A 24,540-nucleotide genomic window follows, 5' to 3' on the forward strand; every position below is an offset into this window, starting at 1 on the left:
AACAGGAACATAAAGATTCTGTACCCTCATAATTTCACCCTTAAATGACCTCCATTTCTCTATTACATCCTTCCCATAAAACAACTTGACCCAATCCACTCTCTCTAAATCCCTTCGCTTCTCTTCAAAGTTAGCCTTTCTCCAATCAAAAATCTCAACTCTAGGTCCAGTTTTGTCCTTCTCCATAATTATATTGAAGCTAATGCTATTGTGATCGCTGGACCCGAAGTGCTCCCCAACACATACATCTGTCAGCTGACCTATCACATTCCCTAACAGGAGATCCAACACTGCCCCATCTCTAGTCGGTACTTCTATGTATTGTTGCAAAAAACTACCCTGCACACATTTCACAAACTCTAAACCATCCTGCCCTTTTACAGAATGAGCTTCCCAATCTACGTGTGGAAAATTAAAATCTCCCACAATCACCACCTTGTGTTTACTACAAATATCTGCTATCTCCTTACACATTTGCTCTTCCAACTCATGCTCCCCATTAGGTGGCCTATAATACACTCCTATCAGTGTTACTACACCTTTCCCATTCCTCAATTCCACCCAAATAGCCTCCCTAGAGGAGCTCTCTAATCTATCCTCCCAAAGCACCGCCATAAGATTTTCTCGGACAACCAATGCAACACCTCCTCCTCTGGCCCCTCCTACTCTATCACACCTGAAGCAACTAAATCTAGGAATATTTAGTTGCCAATCACACCCTTCCTGCAACCATGTTTCACTAATAGCTACAACATCATAATTCCAGGTATCAATCCACGCTTTAAGCTCATCCACCTTTCTTACAATGCTCCTAGCATTAAAATAGATACATTTAAGCTACTCTCCACCTCCTCCTCTCTTTTCAACCCTAACAATGCATTCAAATTTATTATCTTTTTCTTTCTTCTCCCCTACATCTTCGGGCTGAGCGCATCCCTTCTCCATCACCTGCCTTTCCTCCCTCACACACTGTCTATTTACTTGCTCTACTGGTGAACTAACCTCCTCTCCCATAGTTTCCTCAAATTGATTCCCCCCCCCCATCTTACTAGTTTAAAGTCTGCCCTGTAGCCCTAGCAAACCTCCCCGCTAGGATATTGGTCCCCCCAGGATTCAAGTGTAACCCGTCCTTCTTGAACAGGTCACGCCTGCCCCAGAAGAGGTCCCAATGATCCAGAAACTTGAATCCCTGTCCCCTGCTCCAATCCCACAGCCACGCATTCATCCTCCACCTAATTCCATTCCTACTCTCACTGTTGCGTGGCACAGGCAGTAATCCCGAGATTACTACCTTTGCGGACCTTCTTCTTAACTGCCTTCCTAACTCCCTATACTCTTGTTTCAGGACCTCTTCCCCTTTCCTACCTATGTCATTGGTACCTACCCTGTTAAACAAAAAGACAACATTTGCTATTCCTCAGTTTTCTTGGGCCTTGCTTGTATCTAAATATGATACAAAGATCTTAATAAAGACCCTTGCAATCTCCTTCCTTGCTTCCCTCAGGATTGCCCTTGAATATCAACTTAACCCTCCATGATTTCACATCACCCAAGTCCTTCTCCTTGGTGAATGCCAATATGAAGTATTCTTTAAAGACCTCACCCAGGTGTTCTGATCCACACATAAATTCCCTCCTTTGTTTTTGAATGAAACTACTCTTTCCCCAACTCCCTTCTTGTTCATAATATTGTGTATAAAGTGCCTTGGGATTTTCCTTAATCCAACTTGGTAAGGAACTTTCATGGCTACTTTTCACTCTTTTCATTTCTTCTTTAAGTTCCTTCAAGCTTTTTATTCCTCAAGGACCTCCTTCTGATATGTTACACCCATCATTAATATCAGAAAAATGAACACTACTGAAGATCAATGTTTATGACTAAATTTTCCATCGTGCCAATGATGACAGAGGTAGATGCGAAATGACAATGGGGTCTCTTGCAATGCCCAATTGCAATTTTCCTTTAACCGGGAAACTCATTGGCTGGTCCTGGGTCGCAATGACTTGTTTCTGTTAATGCCAGCAAATAAGAGACTGCATGGTCTACCAAGTGATTTTTTTTTAATCCAGCACATGTGTCTTTATCAATCAGGGATAATATTTTTTAAACTGTTCGTTTTCTTTCTAATCACTTTTATCTTAAAGTGGGCACTCAATACTGGCTGTAAAAGCCATGTGGTATTCAGAAGCATTGTCTTTTTAGGGCTTCCAAAAATTTGCACCACCTTTTTGAGGTTCCTGCCCATTTACTAATTGTTCTGATTCAGTGGAGGAATTATCATTCCATAGTGAGTGTCTTCTTTTTAGTAGTAGGGAGTCCTGCAACAGAGAGGATGAGAGAGCAAACTGGGCCAGAGTGGTGTGCTGTAATTAAGAATCCTGTGCTCAAATCTAGTTTAATTTGCCATAACTTATTTTGGATAATCACTCTGAAATAGTCTAATACCCAATAGTATTGGAGACCAGAACTGCAGTTTTAAAGCTTTTTCCTTTTCAGACTAAAATTAAACTAGTAATAACAAAAGATATGATGTAAACTCCAGTGACTGTTCGATCACCAGGTTGCCTTTGATGTACTTGGCTTCAATGCTGAAGAGAAACTGAACATCTACAAGCTGACAGGGGCCATTATGCACTTTGGTAACATGAAGTTCAAGCAAAAACCAAGAGATGAACAAGCAGAAGTGGACACTCCAGAAGGTAACTGGCCTTTCAACTGCATTTATTGAGATAAGCATCAAGTAGAAAAAAATGAGGCAACTTATTGCAAAAAACTTAATAGAGATTACCAGAAGAATCCAAACAGCACACCTGTCTGCCACCTTTGACAGATGGTGATGCTGGGGGCAGACAGGGGCTGTCATAGGCTCCAGGCTCCAGAGCAGTGGTGGTTCTGGCTCCAAAATACTCCTCTATTACTTTACTCAGGGCCTGGCTGCCACTTGGAATCTTGGCCCTCAGTTCCAGGGAGATCGGGAAATTAGTTTTCTGAATCCTGAGAACACAAGTTCAAGGAAAAAAGTAACGCAGGCCCACTAAAGAAAATCTGCACCCTCCAGTCCACGGTGCATTGCCACTGAGCAGGAGTTGAAAATCTTGAGGGTATTAGGAGCAAGGAATGTGCAAAAAATAATGTCAATTTTCAAAAACACATCATCCTTTGCCATTGTGAGAATGAAGTTTTAGTCCTTGTTTCTATTTCTTGTTGAGCCTGTGATCATTGCAAATGTTATTACAGAATGGTTCAGAAAGCCACTTCATGTGTCATTCAAGCTGTATTGAGCTTTAATAACAAATAAATTTAAAAGTGGAAATATAAATTGTTGGTGTTTCACTGTACAAAGCTATATTGCTTGTGTCAGAGAAGCAGAAAATTCAGCACATCAGGCGACTTCACTCACTTCCGTCTCTCCTGTATCCAGTGGCAGACAAAGTTGCGCACTTGATGTCTCTCAATTCGGGTGAGCTACAGAAGGGCATCACCAGGCCAAGAGTGAAGGTTGGCAATGAGTTTGTGCAGAAAGGCCAGAACATGGACCAGGTAACCATTAGCACACATCTTCATTTTCATTTGGGTATTTGATTCCTTTCCTTTGAAACAATCTGCTCACCAAAAAAATACCCCTGACATTATTAACAGGAGCAACCCATCTAAATTTAGTTTATTTAATTGGCAGCTTTTCTTCTTCAAAGGTTTGAATTTCTGTTGGGTAGAATTTATGGACAATAATGGGTCCCCAGTCCCTCACTAAGAACCTTCTTTGACTGTCAGTGCAGAGAATGTACTTGACCATAGCAGATAAACCTGAGCTATCCTCACTCTTGGTCTCTTCAGAGATCATATCATAGTCATTGACAGTTGGAGCTATCACTGGTTTTCAGTCCTAAATCCAAAAGTAGTGAGTCCCATAGAATCATTTTTGTTGTAATCAGGTACCTCAGAACTATCTAGAAATTGACTCTGGGAGCTTTTGGTATACAGCATTCATTTGGTTAAAGACCTAAAGGTTTAAAAAATCTGAACCTAAAAATCTAAAGACCTCTCCAAATGGGGCACTGAAAAATCACACAGCCTTTACAAGAGTATTTCTGGTCATGCAAAAGAACTGAAATGCACTTTTCATGGGGATTCTGAATGCCATTGACCCAAAAGATGGAAGGCAAGGTGACTTGACTTTGATACACAGACCTGGAGATTTTGCTGCATTTTCAAACCCACAGACGCTCAGGTAAACTTTAGAACATTGTTACCATGCAATTGACATCAGTTAAAACTTAAAAATCCACTAGTTTATATAAACTCAACTGAATTTTCAACTCCTCCCCTATATCTCACCTGCTGGATACGGTTGGAGTTATGCATAGACCTGAGTAGTTGAAATGGGGAGGGTGGGTGAAGGGGATTAGTTCCTTTCCTTTCCTGGGCTGATCTGGCCAAGTGGAAGTATAAATGTAGATGGCCAAAAGTACCCACACTGTACTGTTATTACTACCTCTAAATTTGTAATTGAACTTGATTTAATGTTGCTGTGTCCTAGTCTGCCAACTAAGTTTAAGAACTTAATGGTGGTATATCATTCACCACTGACCATCATAACCCCTCCCACCCTAATCTTATTTTCCAACAAGACCTAGAAAAGTCCTAAAAAGGTAAATTTATACATTTTCTTGTGGAGTAGGCAGAGCTGAATTCTAAACCCTTGACTAAAATTTATTGTTAGACTTCCCTTTTCCTGAGACTACTCTGACAGGACTTCTGTGGTGGTGTTCTGCTGGTTTTCATTTTCAGGCATAAGTATAATATTTGGGTTGATATAAATCAGGTCATGGAACTAAATAGAAGACCGCCACTGACCAATCATGCTATACGTTAAAATTGAAGTTGGTCCTAAACAGCAAGAATAGACCTCCTTGAAGTAATGGCATAGTTTGTCTGAAGTCTATGAGAGAGTGCCTTTGATGAATGTGATTTTATTTGTGTTCTCTTTCAGTGCTACAATGCAGTTGGTGCATTAGCAAAGGCTGTTTATGACAAAATGTTCAAGTGGATGGTTGTGAGAATCAACAAGACCTTAGATACCAAGTTACAGCGTCAGTACTTCATAGGAGTGCTGGATATTGCTGGCTTTGAGATTTTTGAGGTAGAGTATTACAATGCAACCAACTTGCAATGCTGGTCACCAAGAAGGAAACAATATTCCATTGACATTGATGATCATTAAAGTAGGTTACTCAAGATCCAATGTTATAAATGAGGTGAATCTTTAACTTGATATAGGAGTATGTTGGGCAATTTGTTACAGCGTACAGTCTGTCTAGGGTCAAAGGACCCTTAGTGTCTTTACACACAACAGAATAAATGGGAGGCAGGACAATTGGCTTTTCAAAGCTGTTTCAGCATGCAGTAGAATCATGGCTGATTGTCTACCTCAACAACTTCTTTTCCCTCTATTCCCTTAATTTTAATTCTTTTGATATTTAGACATCAAGGGTTGTTGTGCTGAATATTTTTCACAATAGGGCATCCACTGTCCTCAGGAGATAGGGTATTCCAAAGTCTATCAGCCTTCTGAGTAAAGAAATGAACCACTGATATGCGACTGGTTCCTAGTTCTGGTCTTTCCTTTCAGAGAAAAGAGCACCCCAGAATCCACATGTAAAATTCCTTAAGAATTTAATGTACTTTGCTGTTTCATTAATATCATCTTTTTTTGTGGGGGGGGGGGAAGTATTTTGGATGCCAGTGATTTGTAACTGTGCATAGAATCTACCTGCAGCCTCATGGGTGAAAAAGTAAATTTGAAAATGACTCTCAGAGGATAGGAGAATGACAAGTACAAGATTAGCTGAATAGACTGGAAGAAACTGTCAATGGTTCCATTTAATATCAGAGGATGTATATCGTGTACATTCTGAAAATCTTACTCTCTGCTGACATCTGCAAACTTTAATTTCTAAATAAATATGTCCATGCTATTCCAGATGTAACAGAAGTTAGAATTGCTAATTAATCTTTTCAGATTGAAAGGAAGCCTTCTTATTTTCCACTGTTCTTATCCTTTCACAGTTCAACAGCTTTGAGCAACTCTGCATCAACTTCACCAATGAGAAACTGCAGCAGTTTTTCAATCACCACATGTTTGTCCTGGAACAGGAAGAATATAAGAAAGAAGGGATTGTTTGGGAGTTTATTGACTTTGGCATGGACCTCCAGGCTTGCATTGAGCTTCTGGAAAAGGTAATTGCATCAAACAAATCATAAAAATCATTACTGCATCAGAAAAATTATCATAAAGGAAAATAGCAAGGATGCTGTGAACAAAGAACATAAGTTTAAAGAGTAGAGAAATTCAATTTAACATTGAGGAATTCCACCTGGGAAACAAGTAATGCAGGGATCAGAATGCTGAACCCCAATACAGACAATGCCCTTATAATGGGATAGAGGGAGGAGCTGCGTTCCTACAGAATGATCCACGTCTTGGTTTTCTATAACACACTTTATATCATATAATTTCTGTAAGAAAAAAAGTTTATTTCCTATTTCAAACGTTTGCGTGGAGATTGGTGAAATAGTTTGGTGTGTTTCTATTACCAAAAGGGGATAACCTGTGGTTTGCTTGTATGCACCTGATTTTCATTTTACTCTTGTTTGAAAATTTTACAGGTAAAACCAGTTTATTGCTATTAAGTAAAACTTGGGGGGTTTGGATGTTCTGCCTGTGACTGTGCTTCCTGATTCCTTTCACATCCCAAAGACATGCAGGTGGAAGATTAATTGATCACTATAAATTGGTCCTCGTGCCTAGGTAATTGGTAAAATCTGGCAGGAGTTAGTAGGAATATGGAAGAATAAAATGTGTGGAGTGTAGGATTTGTGTTAATGGATGCTTTGTGGTTAGTACAGACTTGATAGGCTCAAGGGCCCCTTCCATGCTGGATGATTGTGACAAACCTCTTGAACTAACAATAAGTTTTGGTCCTGGAGAAGACCTTCCCACATCACTAATGCATTTTACACTTCCCAAATCTCAGGCTAGCCATCCTGTTAGCTATTTTGATAGGATTACTAAATGGGTATGAAACATGAGTTTTAATACACTTGCCAAACCCATTAATGACATGAATGAGAAAATACAAGTTTTTCCACTTTGATTAAATTCTTACCTTACTTTTGAATAATTATTTGATATACATTGTAGTTTATTATAGTGAAAATTCTTCTGTTTGTTTCCAGCCTATGGGCATCTTCTCCATCCTGGAAGAACAATGTGTGTTTCCTAAAGCCACAGATGCAACATTTAAGGCTGCCCTCTATGACAATCATTTGGGCAAGTCCAGTAATTTCTTGAAACCTAAAGGTGGTAAAGGCAAAGCAGAAGCCACCTTTGAGCTTGTCCACTATGCTGGCACAGTGAGTATTACAACATAACAGCCTCTGAAATTACACAGTTTTAAAAGTAAGACTTGATAGATGTTGTGAATGGATGGGAAGTGCATGAGGAGTGTGTACCTGTGCTTATATTAGTAACCTCAAGAATGTTGACAGCAAATCAACACGGAGGATAAATGTCGAAGAAAACAGAATGGAGTCTCGATTTTGTACACCGATTTGTCAGCAGCTTGTTTCATGCTGTTGTTGTCTCGGCACCTCTTCAAATCTACCTAAAATTGAACAAATGGCAATTCATGGCAGAGGCAAAAACAATTCTGGCACATACTTGGTTTAGATAAAGCCAGAAGTTTCAGTCAGCTTGTAAATTCTCATTAAAAGAGCTGGCTGCTCACAGGCTGACACAAGATAACTTTGATGACATCCCATGTGTGTTAACACATTAGTTCTGCAAATTCTCGATCAGAAGTCTGCATCACACCAGGATTGTTTCCTTGGGTCTCATAAAGAACCCTTGGATTTCCCCTTGTCCTGGATCTCTGCCAGAAACTTTATGGAATATTGAGGTCTACTCCACTTAGGGCCAACTGGAATGTTTTGATGGATTCATGTGGGCAAATAACAAAATTCTTATATTAGAAGCCCAGGGTTAAAATTTCCTGTGTAGTTGGATGGTTTGCCATCTGACATAGTCACTACCTATAGAACTCATCCCCCAACTAGTGTCTCGACTATACTTGTGTATATTTATACATTATACTCAAATAAGTCACGTATTCAAAACATGTTGTGAAATCCTCATATTGGCATATCTATCAGTATCATGTCTGAGAAATTCCTTTCTATTGGAGTAAAATAAGCACTCTGAATTGAAGCTATGTGTAATTGTAACTCTAACTTACCAAAACTCCAGCAGCATTCAAGTTTCTCATAACAATAATCTGATTCTGCCAAAGGGTCTTGGCCCAAAATGTCGACTGTTTACTCTTCTCCATAAATGCTGCCTGGCCTGCTGAGTTCCTCCAGCATTTTGTGCGTGTTGCTTTCGATTTCCAGCATCTGAAGACTTTCTCTTGTTAGTGATTGGACAATGCTCTTCCTCCTCTTTAGGTTGGTTACAACACTCAAGGTTGGCTGGAGAAGAATAAAGATCCCTTGAATGAAACTGTGGTTGGCCTTTTCCAGAAAGCAGGCCAGACCCTGTTGCCCATTCTATTTAAAGAAGAAGAAGCACCAGGTATGTTGGTGACCCAGAGAGTAACATTTATATATATTGAGAGTAGTTTAGAAGAAAGATAAATGCATTTATTTTTGCTTTTTTTTGTCCAACTAGATAAATAAGTGTGATTTTGATGAACTGTAGATTAAGAATCTGTAAGGTATGTTTTTTGTATACTGTGGCCACTGTTAGACCTTATTTCCATTGTCTGCTACAATATTTTAGGTAGGATGTTACAGCCTAGAAAGGCGAGAACTGTACTATTTTACCACGAGCTTAGGTAACCAAGAAACGAGCACATATGATATGGACAGGACTGAAGCACCCCAGGTTCCTGACATGTCATCCATGCATGAATGTGCAGGCTTCTGAACCTATGATTGGTTTAAAAGTGTGAGAAATGTTACTTGAGTGCAACTATTTTGTCTCATTTCAGCTGGTGGAAAGAAACAGAAGAAAGGCTCTTCTTTCCAGACTGTTTCTGCATTTTACAGGGTAAGATTTTGGCGCAGATTTCCCAGCAAGAACAAATGGTACATTCTCTAGTTTTGTAGTTGCTTGATTGGTTTGAGCTTATTCCATTTTGCTCTTTGCTCCGCACTTCCTAATATTCTTTTGTTCAATAAATTCCTTTCACATTTCTGGGCACGGTAAGGCAATCATGGCTTTAGGTCCGTTCTTTACCTGCATCATCCCATCATCTTTTTGTGCCTGGTGTTACTTCCCTTCAGCTTAGCCATTTTAAATGTGCCTTCTTTCGACACTACAGGAACAGCTGAACAAGCTGATGACCACACTGCGTAGCACAGCTCCCCATTTTGTGCGGTGTATTGTACCAAATGAATACAAACAGTCAGGTGAGTCGGGATCTATGTACAACCTTAATAATTAGTACAAAAATAAATGCTTTTCTGTTTTGACCAGCTATTAAACTTAAAAAAGGAATTGATATGGATTAGGATTAATTTATTAGACATAAACCATTGAAATTGGTCGTTGGCTCACTTATAACAGATCATGAATAAAAGTGCACTGAAGTAAAACAAACCATTTATCTGAAGTAGTCCTTATTGGAGTTAATGATTACAACAAAGCTGCCACATTTGTTTTCATCTGCTGCTCAGTAGAGCCTTCTTTACCCCCTCATTGGTTCATCTTGTGTCTCTTTTAATGCATCCTTACTCTTCAGCCTTTAATTGTCCCTTGTTTCTCATTCTCATAACAATCGAGGAAATTAAAAATACTTTCATTGCAATGAATAAATCAAGATTAGTCATTTAATTGATTTTTTTTTAAAAAGCTGCAGATACTGGATAATGTAAGCAAAAGAAGGAAATGCTAGAAAACTCATAAGGTCAAACAGCATGTGTTGGGAAGAGAAAAAGTCAATGTTTCGGGGCGGAAACTCATCTTCAGAACTGAAGACCAGACAAAAGAAGTCATTAATCTGCAGGGTGGGTGGGGGAGTGGGTTGTTTCTGACAGGTCAAAATTGACGTGATGCTGGGGATAATATGTAAACAGTGTTTGTCTTGTGTGCATAATGTGAATAGGAACAGTTAGAGATTGATAAAGACAAAATAAGTAAATGAACACATTGTGCAACTGCCACACTCTTTTGTCTATGTTCTCACTTTCTACGTAACAGCTTCCATTCACTCATGTCTCCTAACCTAATTTAGAAGATATACCCCGGTTAACCATTTTTTATCATCACTACCCACCCCCCAACCTCCTTTTCTCTTGTTTCTAGTTCTGACAAAGGGATTCCAACCTGAAACATTGATTCTCTTTCTCTTTCTGCAGATGCTGCCTGATCTACTTACCAATGGCAACATCTTTTGCTTTAGCGGTTTCATTATTACTGCTCACTTTAGAACTCCAGGGAATAAAAATGAATGGAAAATAATGACCAGATTGGGTTTTGAAAGCTGCAGTAGCTAATGAGGTCCAGACAACAATACTGAGATTTGGATCAACATCAATTGAAATCTGCTAATAAATGGTTTTGAATTCTCCTGCAGGTGTATGTGATGCAGGCCTGGTTCTTCACCAGCTGGCATGTAACGGTGTACTGGAGGGAATCCGTATCTGTAGGAAAGGTTTCCCCAACAGGCTGCAGTATGCTGAGTTTAAACAGAGGCAAGACTCACCTCTACCTGCTCTTAATACTTTGCACTGTCTGATTGAAGGCTCTTAATTGCATTAAAATAATCAAAACAGTCTATCAAAGACACTTGGAAAAAAGGAACATGAATCTCTGGAGAGATTTGAAAAAAAAGCTTCAGTGCATTCCAGGCGTGATGGGCAGTCAGGGTTTAGTGCAAATTAAGGTATGGACAGTGAGTGACGTCATATGCGGAGAATAAAAGTGGAATGCTGGCCAGAGAAGCAGCCGAGCTGCTGAGTATGGAAGTAACAGAGGCAAAGGTGAGGGTTTCAGCCGCAAATGGACTGATTAAGGTGACATTACAGAGATGGCATTTGCCAGTCTCAGAGAAGACATAAGGGAAGATACTCAACTCAAAATCAGTTGAGGCCGTCACATTGTCGGCAGTCTGGGGCAGCTCAGCCAACAATGAAATGAAGGACGGGTGGATAGTTAAGGAGAGGACTGAATGGTTTCTTAAATCTGTCTCACTGTTTCATTTAAATAAGAAAAAGCAGAATAACCAAGTTATAAAGCTTCAATCATTAAGCTGATGTATAATATGCACAAATTAACTTTATTTATTACTTTTGTTTAGATACCATATCTTAAACCCCAACGTCATCCCCAAGGGATTTGTTGATAATAAGAAAGCATCAGAATTGGTCCTTGGTTCAATTGGCCTAACCAATGATGAATACAAAATTGGCCACACAAAGGTAATATATCATTAAGCTGAATTAAAAATTCCCTTAATACTAAATTTATATAGATGTTGCTATAATTGTGAAGTTTCAACAGTTTGGTTCATTTAATAGGTATGACTGGTGGCTATTGCTACTTTGCATTTTTATGTAATATTCCACCAATAGTTTAACTATTTTTTTTCCTGAGGTCCATTGCCAAACTTGAGAGATCTATATTTACTTCATATCCTCAATTGTAATGTTGTTTAATTGCTTATTAGTTCAAATCTTCATTTTTGTATCTGGAAAATTGCATCTCTGTACTTTAAGGAATGCTTTTCATTCATAATTTACAGCTTGGCACACACAGGTTTCCCAGACGTTGGTTTAGGCAGAATGAAGGGTTTAATCAGGTTGATGTATCTGATTTCTTAGTAATGGTTGGACTGTCTCTTGCTATCCTTGAAACTAAGTACTTTTTTTCTATGTTGAAAAGAGAGTTGCTTCAGTTTACATCACTTTCATGTGCTTCATAGGTGTTTTTCCGTGCTGGTGTTCTGGCTAAGCTTGAGGATTTCCGTGATGAGCGACTGGCAAAGATTCTAACAATGATTCAGTCTCGTTCACGTGGCATGCTGATGCGAATCGAGTTCAAAAAGATGCTGGAAAGAAGGCAAGTCTTCACATTCAACAGTACGGTTCATTATGGACATCCTACAGTAATGAATTACGTATAGCTTTGAAGGAATGTATCTAATGATCGTGCATAGGAAAATAAGAATTGTGAATGAAATAAAACTAAGGTCCATCTGGTTAGTCTCCTACCAGTCACGTAACATAAGGACAATAAAATTGTTGATCAATCACAGCAATAACTTCTATCACTTACTCTAAAGTAACAATATAACAATAAAAAATATGAATTGCAGCTCCAAAATCAACTTACTTTTCTCAACTTTATTTACTGTTGCTTCTTTGTATGTATTTCAGACTTATTTTACTCCAATAGCATTCATAATATATGCATATTTATGCTGTATAATAATAATACATGGTTTAGTCTCAAAATTCTTGTCTAGTTTTCTGGGAGCTAATCACATGAAGACATAACTTTTGTCTGTCCTTTAAATGCATGCTTCACCCTTCCAAAACTAAGGATCAGGAATATTTGCATAATTTCTATGGGAACTTGACTGATTGACAGATAAGAAATCATATAATAATAATGTACATTAAAAAAAGGAATGAGATACTGATATTAATAAAGAACAGATCTGAGAAGCCATGCTTCTGTTATTCCCATATCCTTGCAAATTACTGAGAATATTTTATCTAAACTGTTTCCAGAATGGCTCTGATAGTTATTCAACGAAATATCCGCAAATTTCTACAATTACGCTTCTGGGGCTGGTGGAAGCTGTACACTAAGGTAATTATTAAATAGGCATGTTGTCTATGTCAATTTTCAAGAAAATTACAAGTATCGTATGATTGTGTTTTTGTTAGTTTCATCATTCTGTACGGCAAGTGAATTATGATGGCCAGGTGAACGCCCTCTGATTCCTCATGTTTAATTCCAGATCTAGCTAAGTTGATTTCATTTGGGGAGGACACAGAAACACGGCCAATGACTTAGCTGTTTTAGGTTAGGAAAGAGAAAATTGACCAGGTTACTCCTCCCAGGCATTCACCGATCATTGGTGGAATAGATCAGTGGCCATGCGTAAGAGTGGGATAAAATGATTTCTGATGCCTTCTGCAATGAATTATCTTGCCAATACTCCATGACAAGATTTACATTTTCATAATTATACAGTTAAAGTTCTCTGCTGGAGTTCTGATGAAAGGTCGTCAACTGGAAATGTTGAACAAGAGAAAATCTGCAGATGCTGGAAATCTGAGCAATGCCTGGCCTGTTCCTCCAGCATTTTGCGTCAACTGGAAACGTTAGCTCTGTTTCTTCTATCCATTAATGTTGTCTGACTTGCTGAATATCCATAGCAATTTCTGTTTTATTCCAATTTGTAGTCATCAGGTTCTTAGAAAAAAGTTTTTATAATTGCTGGTTATAATTTACCACCAATCATTACTTGTAGGTTAAGCCTCTGTTGAACGTGGCTCGCCAAGAGGATGAGATGAAACAGAAAGAGGAAGAGCTAAGAGCTGCAATGGAAAAGACCAATGATCTACTTAACCGTATTAAGGAACTCGAGGAGAAGACGGCAACTCTCTCACAGGAAAAGAATGACCTCTTATTGCAAGTCCAGGCTGTAAGTTATCAAAAATAAGTCAGAACATGATCCTATTGATATGGCAACCACAGAATTACACAGTGACTAATTAGTCTATTCTACCTTAGCATCTTGTAGTCATTTATGTCATGACAGTTTTATTTTGATTAAATGATTTAACTAAGTTGAGACACTTTTGGTAATGAGTCAACTTCAACACTAAGAGAAGTTTCAGCCGAGGTTTCTTGCTGTATTGCAGATGTTCTCAAATGACGTTTCCACTAAGCCCCATTTCAGAAATTCGTTTTTTTTCTTCTCTCAACTGTCCCCACCTCGGTATCTACTCATTTCTTATAAATTATATTTTCTATACAACTTCTTTTCTTTAATCTTCCTTGTCATTTAAGCATGCCTCCCCTACACATAATTGAAAGCCTAAATTCAGAAACTGGAGTGGAGCTTAAACTCACAACACACCAGATGTATAGGGTGAAGTGCCAGGGTTTCAGCCAAGGATTACTGAGACAGTCATCCACACCCACGTGCATTTATGTTTTATTTACATAGAAGGGGAAAATAATGGAATTGTGATCAAATAATACATATCCCTTTAATTTATAAAGTCCTAATTGTGGTCAGGTATTCCATTTCAGAGTTCCACTGGGATTAATAAATTCAAGTTGATGATATTTATAGCATTTGGTGTAAATGAATACAGACATTTACTATTTTTCAATGAACACTTTAGCATAGGCCCCTGTTATAAGTCTAGGTTTTTAATTTTTGTTATATGGTCAAGGAGATTTTTTAAATCCAGCAGCTATGATTTGCAATCCAATCCCTGACAAGTTGTGGAAGCTCCTTTAAAAAGGATGGCACAAGAACTGTTAATACAATGCTTTTCCTAGTGCTGAATTCATCTGTGATGTTATCACTTGGCTTCGTATGCTCATACTGTAATCTGCTGACAATCACTTCTCCTTTCTTCTTCCACAGGAGCAAGAAAATATATCTGATCTTGAGGAACGTCTCACTCTACTGATGAAGACAAAAATGGAGAATGAAAATCTGATCTCAGATATGAAGGAACGCCTAGAGGAGGAAGAGAACTCAAGTTCACACCTCTCTTCTCAGAAAAGGAAACTGGAGACCGAATTGTCTGATCTGAAACTGGATCTCGAGGGCCTGGAAACAACTCTTGTAAAAACTGAGAAAGAGAAGCAGGTAATGCAGATGTAATTTATGTATCAGGATCTTTCCCCTGTTACACATTGCCAGATGGCACAATGCAGTTGCATTTGTCACCTGATGCCATTTTAAATGCCCTTCTTCTTACAAGTCTGTCAGATGCCTTTTGTTTGCACCCAGACATCATGGTGTTCAGTGTGTCCCTGAAGTATGAAGCTTATGGAACATAGTGGCAGGCTCTTCTGTGTCAGTCAGCTCCTCCTCCCAGATACCCTGGATTGAGACAAGTGCAAATCCAATCAAGACCAGTAAAATGTAGAAGTCCAACAGAAGCAAATTCCCTGGCTTTCTCCAAGATTCCATTTTAGTTATATTCCCAAAACTGAGCAGTAACACAAAGGAGTTTGATATATAATTTTACAGGAGTTCCCTTTTATCCTGTCTAAGGGCAGACTTAAGACAGTTAAAAAAAAATATTTCTGTTTCATTAGTAATCACAGACTTACGCACACTAACTGAAAGCATCCTTAGTTATGACCATACTCCGGGCAAATGGGAATTTAGAAGTGTAGCACAGACACCTTGGCCTCTTTATTTCGTACCTCCAGTATCTAATAAAGTGGCCACTGAGTGTATGTTAGTAATCTTCTGTTGTTGCCCATTCGCTTCAAGGTTTGACATGCTGTGCTTTCAGAGATGTTTTTCTGCACACTGATGTAATGTGTGTTATTTGAGTTGCAACTGCTTTCTTGTCAGCTTGAACCAGTCTGGCCATACTCCTCTGGCCTTTCATATGAACAACACACATTTGCCAACAGAGCTGCCACTCGCTGGATGTTTTTGTTTTTCACACCATTCTCTGTAAACCTAGAGACTGTTATGCATGAAAATTCCAGGAGATCAGCAGTTCCTGAGATACTCAAACCATCTTACTACAACAGTCATTCCATGGTCAAAGTCACTTGGATCACATTTCTTCCCCATCCTGATGTTTGGTCGGAACAAGAACTGAACCTCTTGACCATGTCTGCATGCTTTTATGCATTGAGTTGTTGCCAGATGATTTGCTGATTAGAAAATAGTATTAATGAGGGAGATGTACAGGTGTACTTAATAAAGTGGCTGCTGAATGTATCTTGCATCTTAATAAATTCAAACTGTCCACCAGCCTTTCATGCCACACCAATAAAATTGCACAGCTTCAACCATCATTGCTTGCACAACGTGCACAAGTGGATCTGCTTATATTTAATACAACTCAGTTTAATCATGCCCTTTAATAATTATCTGTATGTTACGTCCACCAGGCTCTGGACAGCAAGGTCCGCTCCCTCACAAGTGACCTCAATCAGCGAGATGATGCAATTGCTAAACTTCAAAAGGACAAGCGAGCCTTGGATGAACTTCATCAGGTTGGTATGATCCTCAAAGCCACTAAACTGTCAATAATATTAGTGATGATCAGATTGTTTCCTGTCATTGTTGATCAAAATGCAGGGAGTTAACCCCAAAAAGTTTGTATTAAATTAATGGACATTGTTCTACAGTGATGACAGTATAGATGTGAGATGAAAGACGCAGTTGCCATTCCCTTCAATAAGCTGTTTCTGTAACATAATAATAATAAACTCAGTGATTCTACCAGTATCTAGATGACATTTTAAGAATGCTGGATAAGGAATTAGCTGTTAAACCTCTTCCATTATATTATTTAATTAGACTATGTCTCACCAAAGCCTCAATTTCATTGACTAGCCTTAGTTGTTCACCACCAGACACCTTTGTATAAATTTGTAAGTGCTTCTTTAAATCAATGAAATCTCGCAGACATATAACAATGTAATCATGTTCTATATTTTCAGAAAACACTAGATGATCTTCAATCTGAGGAAGATAAAGTCAATCATCTCACCAAAACCAACGGAAAGCTCAACTCCCAGATTCAAGAGGTGATCTGTTATGGAATATTCCAACAATATCTACCCAAGACATGAGGGTCTTATCTTTTCGCTTGTCCTGGTCAAATGACTGAATCCAGTGATCTGTACAGTTTATATGTGTTTTTAGATCAATATGAATGTGTATCAAATTATGGGCAGTAAGAAATATTAATGTTACATTTTGGGAATTATGCAATATTATCATCGTGATCAAGTAAATTTCTCAATTTTCAGCAAGGCAAATCATAAATATAATTCCATATTTTTGAGCTGGATTTCTAAAAGTCAATGATGCATGTCTTGGGGTTGATTATGTCTGGGCAGGGTGATTCAATTTCATGAAAGATATAATATTTGAGGATTGTGAAGACTTGATTAATGAACTGATAACTGTAAACAGGAGCCAAGTCTTCTTGGTACTCTGAGGGATGTCAACAACAGGCCAACAACTTTGACTCATTAATTGGAATCTGGGTATTCCACTGAGAGATGAAATTATTTCCAGTCAACACAAATAACAGTACAAGTCCAAATCCTGGAGAGATGTTGTCTTGACGAGCAGGAAAAAATGTGGAGCTTAGCAAGTGAAGCACATCCACTGATGCTGAATTTCTATGTGCCCAAGCTTGGGTACAAGCCAGTTGGCTAAAACCCTCCCAAAAGCTTGGATTTTGGATTCCCCATGATGCAATGATGATGTATCATTCTTTCTTAAACAATGGGTAAAGTGGGTTTCATTGCTGGCAAGCAATTGTGGTCTAATGCTTGGCACTTGTTAAAATATATAATAGCTGGAAGATAACTGGAGCCAAGAGAAGAAGATAAGGACTGAGGTAGAGAAAGCTCGAAGAAAGGCTGAGGGAGATTTGAAGATGACAATTGAGAACCTGAATGAAATGGAAAGAGTAAAGCTTGATCTGGAAGAGATTCTCAAAAAGTATGTGTCTTCTTTTACTCTATTTAAAGTAGCATAGAATGCAAGTTGTTAATGAGTTTAAGTATTCAATATACATAGCAAGTGCTAATAATTTTGAAATGACAAATTAGGAAAAAATACTCATCAGCCTCATTCTGAATGAAGAATGATAACTCAATTATTTACTGCTATGCAAGGAACACTTTTTACCAGGGAAATTACATTATATGAACATTTTACATACCTTATTCATCAATCCTTCCATAATATTTGCTCAATGTCATTTCAAGACCTTAGTTCTTATAAATAATCCACAGATTTTACCTCGGGCATGGTTCTTGAGATGTAATGCCCATTAATAATGCAAAACTCACAACAGAAAAATACCAAGATATCACCCAGAAGTGTACCAGCCTGTTGTGATGCCCTTTAAATTCATAATCTCTAACATTCCTTAGTGCTTTTAAATTTTACATTTTATTTGATATATTTGGTTTTTAGTGAAACTTTTTAACAAGATCTTTATTCCCTATTTTTCACTCTGCTGTGTTTAATGTGAGGCTACTGTGCAATAAAATAAACTTATGCACCACAGGATCAACTTTTGATGCAATCTCCAAGTGTCAAATGTGATCCAGTCACTAGCACTCTCATCTCTGGGTCAGTAGATTAAAAACTTCAAGTCTGACCACAGAAAATGAAGTTCAAAATTTTACTTTGTCACTTAGTGCATTAAAGAGGGAGTGCAGCATTGTCAGAGATACCTTTACTTCCAAATATATTAAATTAAGCTACTGCCTGTTCTTTCACATCAGCATAAAATTTTCCTGAGATAATCTTTTTACTTCGAATCATGGAAGATTACTTTATGCAAATTGGCTCTCACATTTCCTAGACTATAGTCATGATGACATTTTGTGAGCAGGTCTCTTTCAGGATATCTCTAGCTGCTGTAAAAACAGACCTGGCAGGCATTATACAATTGCAGATATTTCATTCTTGACTCAAGTAATTCAAATTGTTCCAAATATACAATTAGAAAACCATGGGACTCAATTATATTTCAGCTATTCCACTCAAGTTGTTTTCCACTTTATGTCAGGTTGATCATTTAACCATATAATGATGGATAACCTCATAAATATCTACTTTTGCTATACCTTACAGATACAATGGAATAAATATTTCACTTGGTATGAGTTGGTTTATGACTAGAATTACAAACCAGTATAGCAAAAACATCCTTGTCTAAAAAAAATAACCAAAAATACATTAAGATTGAAATGGTTATAAGTATTTATTAACCTACCTCGTGGGTTTCCTGCAGGTGCTCTGGTTTCCTCCCACGTTCCAAAGACGTATTGGTTAGTACGTTAATTGGTCATTGTAAATTGTCCTGCGATTAGTCTAGTGTTAAATAGCTGGGTTGCTGGGCTGGAAGGGCTTGGTCCATGCTATATCTCTAAATTAAAACATTTTTAAAATTATTGCAGTCTATAGGCAGAGTAGATTATCATTCCCAAATTAGTGCAATGTGACCTAAAAGCCCTGTCATTAAGTATAACAATCATGGAAAGCAAATCACTAATTCCACAGAATGCTGCTTGTTAACTTAATGGATCTGTGTGGACTCAAATGAGTCATTTGGTTTCCATTGAAGGGCCTCATTCAGTCTTTCACCTGAACTGCTGCCATTAAGTCATCACCAGTGATATCTGCTGCAAACTTAACCTCCTTTTGATTTTCAAAGGAAAGACCTCGAGATCAATTCATTGAACTCCAAGTGGGAAGATGAACAGTCTCTGAACACCACATTACACAGGAAGCTTAAAGAGCATCAGGTATGAAGAGGACTAAACCCAAAAATGCACTCAAAGCATGCTCTATTTATGGCAATAACCATCTGAAAGAAACTTCAGAACAAACTGAAACAGTGTAACACAAATAAATTGGCTAATGACACAAATTTGGAATGAGAGAAGGTTATGAGTAGAAGGTGAATATGCCAATACTGTATTCGGTAGGATGCTGACGATATACTTTCCCAATATCTCCCTGCATTGATTTAAAATTATTAAAATTATTCCATGCTTCGAATATTATGCTTAGAATGCTTAATGTGATTTAAAAAACTTAAAAGCATAGCAATCGTTTGAGACACACGGAAGTATAATCGAAATTGCAGGTATATTTTGAATTGTCTTTAACTTACAATTTCTGGAGAAGTAGTCAAAAATACCCCACAGCTCTATTCAGCCTTCCTGTTATTTACATCCTTAATATAAAACATGAATCTGAAGACTAAGATCTGACCATTGTAATAATTCTGAAGCTTATTTAATTAATCGGAATGACTTGTTTAGATATTTAAAAGTGAAAGTAAGAGATTAATTCAAGTGTTTATGTTTCCAGTCTCGAATTGAAGAATTGGAAGAGGAACTTGAGGGAGAGCGGGCCATGAGGGCCAAGGTAAAACAACGTCAATTGTTAATACATGCAAAACATCTCATAATGTAACTAACCAGCTGGTTAAATTTATGGTAAAATTTAATTAAGCATTAACATCCTTGTCAAGGTATATCTAAAAGTGTGTTTCCCCATTATTTATACGTATGAGATTCTTACTTGTTCAGCCAGATACTAGCCACAGCTAAAATCGTGAAGTACCAAGTGGAAACTTAAGTCATGGTGTTAAGGGGAAAAGAGCCATACCTTGGTGCGAAGGTCTAAACTGTGAAGTCAAGCCCTTTATTGGTGAGGAAAGAACTTGCACCATCTGAGTGATGCTGGAGAAAGAGACTCAAAGTAAACTCCGTATGAGATGGAGTTTGAGAAGGTGGAAAATGTGTGAGGATGCTATTAGAATCAGATTTGACATATCACATGAAAGTAGTTATTTTGCAGCAGCAGTGCAGTGTAACAACATAAACATCTATAAATTACAGAAGTAAATAAGTAAAGCAAAAATTAAGGAATAACAGAGTAGTGTTCATGGATTCATGCACCATTTAGAAATCTAATGGCAGAGGAGAAGAAGCTGTTTCTGAATTGTACAGTGTAGATCTTCAGGCTCCTGTACCTCCTTCCTGATGGTAGTAATGAGAACAGGGCATGTCCCAGATAGTGAGTGTCCTTAATGATGGAAGCTGTCTTCTTAATGACACCGCCTCTTGAAGATGTATCAATGGAGGGGAGGCTTGTGCCCATGATGGAGCTGGCTGAGTTTACAACCCTCTGCAACCTCTTGTGATCCTGTGCATTGGAGCCTCTGTACCAAGCTGTTCATTATTGGAGATGTAGTGCTACTGAGTGGCCTCAGCATCATCTTTCTGACCACTACTGTCTTCTCCATGAGGTTAGGAGACCCCCTTTCTTAGGTAGCAAAGATTATAGAGCATATATTTGCTCTGAGTATTGTTAGAGAGAGATTGCTAGTATTAACTGTTTGGGGTAGAGTAGATTGAATAAGATTTAAAGTTAATATTCTTGTAAATTTGTTATGATATTTGAAGATAATTTGACCTGTCATTTGATGCCATTGAATTTGATACTCTTGCAGTACTACATTTAGACCCTTGGACTTGGCTTATGGATTTGATCCCCATGGCTAACTGTTTCCACTATGATCACAGGCTGTTCTGATCCCATTTTGATGTAGGATATCCCTTTTTCCTTTCACTTCCTCCACAAAGCTCTACAGAGCAAGGTCCAAAGATCTTGGAACCTGGCATCCCATGTTGTGTTATTCTTCATAATTGTTCAGATTCACAAATAGAACAATTCCCAATAACAGTCCAGCCATTGTGCACCCGCCCTGTAAGAAAAGCAGGCAAACCATCTGATTCTCCTTCCCACCCTCCCCCCACCCTCTTTATCGGCCCCTGCCCCCTCCTTCTTCAGTCCTGACGAAGGGTCTCGGCCCGAAATGTTGACTGCTCGTTTCCACAGATGCTGCCCGACCTGCTGAGTTCCTCCAGCTTGTTTGTACATGTTGATTAAACCATCTGGTTAACTGTTTTTAGTATCAGTAGGATACTGAAGTTTATGGCCTGGACTCATCACTGATCTTGCCAACATTATGCATTTAGATTATCTGCATCCAGACAGGTGATGTTCCTTACGAGGCCAATCCTGGAGCTAATTGATGTCATCCTGCACAGAGCCAAGACTTCGTGAGATATCATTGCACACCTTAATCACTCTGATAATTGTGACTATGACTTCAAGACCCAAAGCTCCATAATTCCTTTCTCATACCTCTCCACTTCTGCACATCTGTAAATCACATCTTAAAATCTTCTTCGGTGTCCTTGGCAACAATTTGTGTCTGATAACACTTGGGACAATTTTACTGTTTTTGTTCTGAGTGATTATATTTGTTTCCCAATGAGTAAGGCTTATACCTGCAATCCATACAGGTTGAGAAGCAGCGAGCTGAATACTCCCGTGAATTGGAGGAACTCAGTGACAGACTGGAAGAAGCTGGTGGTGCCACAGTATCTCAGGTAATTTAAGGGGCTTGTGGATGAATTTAAATCTGAGCAGGTTACAAAGGTGCATGTTATCAACTCATCTGCATTTGTGCATATCTTTGATTGGAGCAGAGGAACAGGTGGTTGCACATCTGCTTCACCCCTTCCTCACCTTTACGTTGAAAATGAACTAAAACAAAGTCAGTACGCTAACATTTACTAACTACTTACTGTCAGTTTGTTTAACACCATGAAAATGGTGACCTTCATGAGTCAGTTCATCTCCTTGCTTCTGTGTTCAAATGGTTCATTTATTATCAAAGTATACAACTCTAAAATTCTTCATCTCCAGATGGCCATGAAAAGAAAGGCATCAGATTCATTAATCTCCAAACCCCATCTCCCCGCACAAAAAAATGAACAAAAACGGAGCAGAAACATCAACCCCTAAATACCTCCTCCTACACAAAACACCGAACAAAAAAGAAACAGGCATATCAACCCCCAACTACCTCCTCTCACACAACAATGAATAAAAAAGGAACAGGCACGTCAACCCCAACATGTGTTTGTATGTTGAAGAGCAGGTGTAGCCTAACTCATCTGCACAGAATTCCTCAGATAGATTAGTTTTTAAAAACATTTTAATGTTATTACTTTAAAGTGTTTTGAGGTAATTAGTTTACTTCTTTAACTCTGAAAATTATTTTAATAATTTTGAACTGATTTTGAATTCCTCTGGTCATTGAAATAATTTAAAAGCAGAAAAAAAGGCTAACAGATTGGCACATTCATGGAACTTAAGCACCCACCGCTTCATGCCTGGTGGCCAATTAAGACACCTCTGGACGCAGCAATGTGATCTGACATTCATTTGGCTTGTTGGGCCAAGGGGAGTGTGCGTGTGTGTGAATAAATGCAAAGTGCATGTGCAAGGAGCAGACTGTGTATTCTGAACACAATTCGCATTGTAATTGGAAATGTATCTGTAAGGGTAGTGGAAGCAATTAAGTGTTAACTTTCAGAAGGGAGTTCAGTATATACTTTAAATGGAAATATTATTGATTATGGTGAAAGAGCAACAGAGTGGAACAAATTGGATAGTTATTTTAAAGTTAAAGCACATGAAGAATGGGTCAAGTGGCCTCATTCTGTGCAGTATGATTGTATGTGAGTACATTTTCTTTCAATTAATATCTATATTAATTGACATTCACATATTATGCCTTATTACATAGACCTTTTAAAAATTAAATTTACCTGATACCTTAAAGCATTGGTAAGTACAAGCGTCAGGCAGATAAGGGAAAGTTAGCAAGTAGGATTTATTTCCTTGCATTGATATGTTATTGAGCTTGCTTTCTTCTGTCACTGAAGTGGGGGATACAAGTTTCTTTTATTCCTTTGGTGCCTATAGATTGAGATGAACAGGAAGCGTGAGACAGAACTTCTGAAGCTGCGACGAGAACTGGAAGAATCTGCTCTTCAGGCTGAAGCGACAGCTTCCGCACTTCGGAAAAAGCACACTGACTCCATTGCTGAGCTGACGGAGCACATTGAGAACTTGCAGAGGGTCAAGGGCAAACTTGAAAAGGACAAACAGGTCATGAAAGCTGAGATTGATGACCTCAACAGCAATACAGAGACCTTGCAGAAAGCCAAGGTAATAGACTAAATCTACATGAAAAAAATAATTTTAACCCCGACTGGCCTCATGAATGTGATAAATACAGTATGTGGGCAGTACAAGTAAATGACATGAGCTTCAGCATTGTCAATTATATAGCAAGGAGCAAAACCTAGCCAGTTCTGAAATGCCACTTGGCATCACTAAGTTATTAATCAAATTCCACGGAATTCCCAGCAATACTGAGTGGAATAATGTCTTACAGGTATAATGCAGCAGCACTTATTAAAGGTACAAAGACCTTTACAACCCACTTTGGTACACCTCCCTTAGGGGTTCCTATTACTGATGTTCGACATTTTCTGAATCATCTGTTCGGAATGTGCTGGTGTGGAGTTAGTAGTAATTTTAAGGGTGATTTATTGGGATTCAGAAAAAAAACCTGAAAATTTTAGGGAGAGTCTTCAGTTAATATGTAAGTTAACATAGTTGATAAAAACAGTACACTTGGCTGTGATATGGACAGGGCTGTAAATAAGGGCAAAACAATCATATTTTTCTATATTGTTCTGAATTAATTAGGACAGAATCCAAACAACATTAGTTAAATAGCCACGACAGAGCTTTAACACAAAGGAAAGTACATGCATTTATGTAACACTTTTCATAACCCTGAAAAATGTATTTTTAATTTATGTATATCTTGCAATGTAGGAATGTT

General features: G+C 38.2%; 1 protein-coding gene across 1 annotated transcript in view; it reads left to right on the top strand.

The window, feature by feature from the left end:
- The window catches only part of LOC132399284 (myosin-16-like), a 63,905-nt gene that overhangs the window by 22,220 nt on the left and 17,145 nt on the right, over nt 1-24,540 (top strand). The window contains exons 10-30 of the mRNA XM_059979514.1: nt 2,561-2,699; nt 3,422-3,540; nt 4,991-5,140; nt 6,067-6,237; nt 7,237-7,413; nt 8,503-8,629; nt 9,048-9,106; nt 9,381-9,468; nt 10,635-10,752; nt 11,358-11,478; nt 11,982-12,118; nt 12,793-12,874; nt 13,542-13,715; nt 14,673-14,900; nt 16,172-16,276; nt 16,727-16,813; nt 17,596-17,741; nt 19,471-19,561; nt 20,133-20,189; nt 22,139-22,225; nt 23,610-23,855. Coding sequence (XP_059835497.1) covers nt 2,561-2,699; nt 3,422-3,540; nt 4,991-5,140; nt 6,067-6,237; nt 7,237-7,413; nt 8,503-8,629; nt 9,048-9,106; nt 9,381-9,468; nt 10,635-10,752; nt 11,358-11,478; nt 11,982-12,118; nt 12,793-12,874; nt 13,542-13,715; nt 14,673-14,900; nt 16,172-16,276; nt 16,727-16,813; nt 17,596-17,741; nt 19,471-19,561; nt 20,133-20,189; nt 22,139-22,225; nt 23,610-23,855 — 2,709 coding nt within the window. The remainder of the gene's footprint in view (nt 1-2,560; nt 2,700-3,421; nt 3,541-4,990; nt 5,141-6,066; nt 6,238-7,236; nt 7,414-8,502; nt 8,630-9,047; nt 9,107-9,380; nt 9,469-10,634; nt 10,753-11,357; nt 11,479-11,981; nt 12,119-12,792; nt 12,875-13,541; nt 13,716-14,672; nt 14,901-16,171; nt 16,277-16,726; nt 16,814-17,595; nt 17,742-19,470; nt 19,562-20,132; nt 20,190-22,138; nt 22,226-23,609; nt 23,856-24,540) is intronic.

This window comes from Hypanus sabinus, chromosome 9, assembly GCF_030144855.1.
Source record: "Hypanus sabinus isolate sHypSab1 chromosome 9, sHypSab1.hap1, whole genome shotgun sequence".
Lineage (NCBI taxonomy): Eukaryota > Metazoa > Chordata > Chondrichthyes > Myliobatiformes > Dasyatidae > Hypanus > Hypanus sabinus.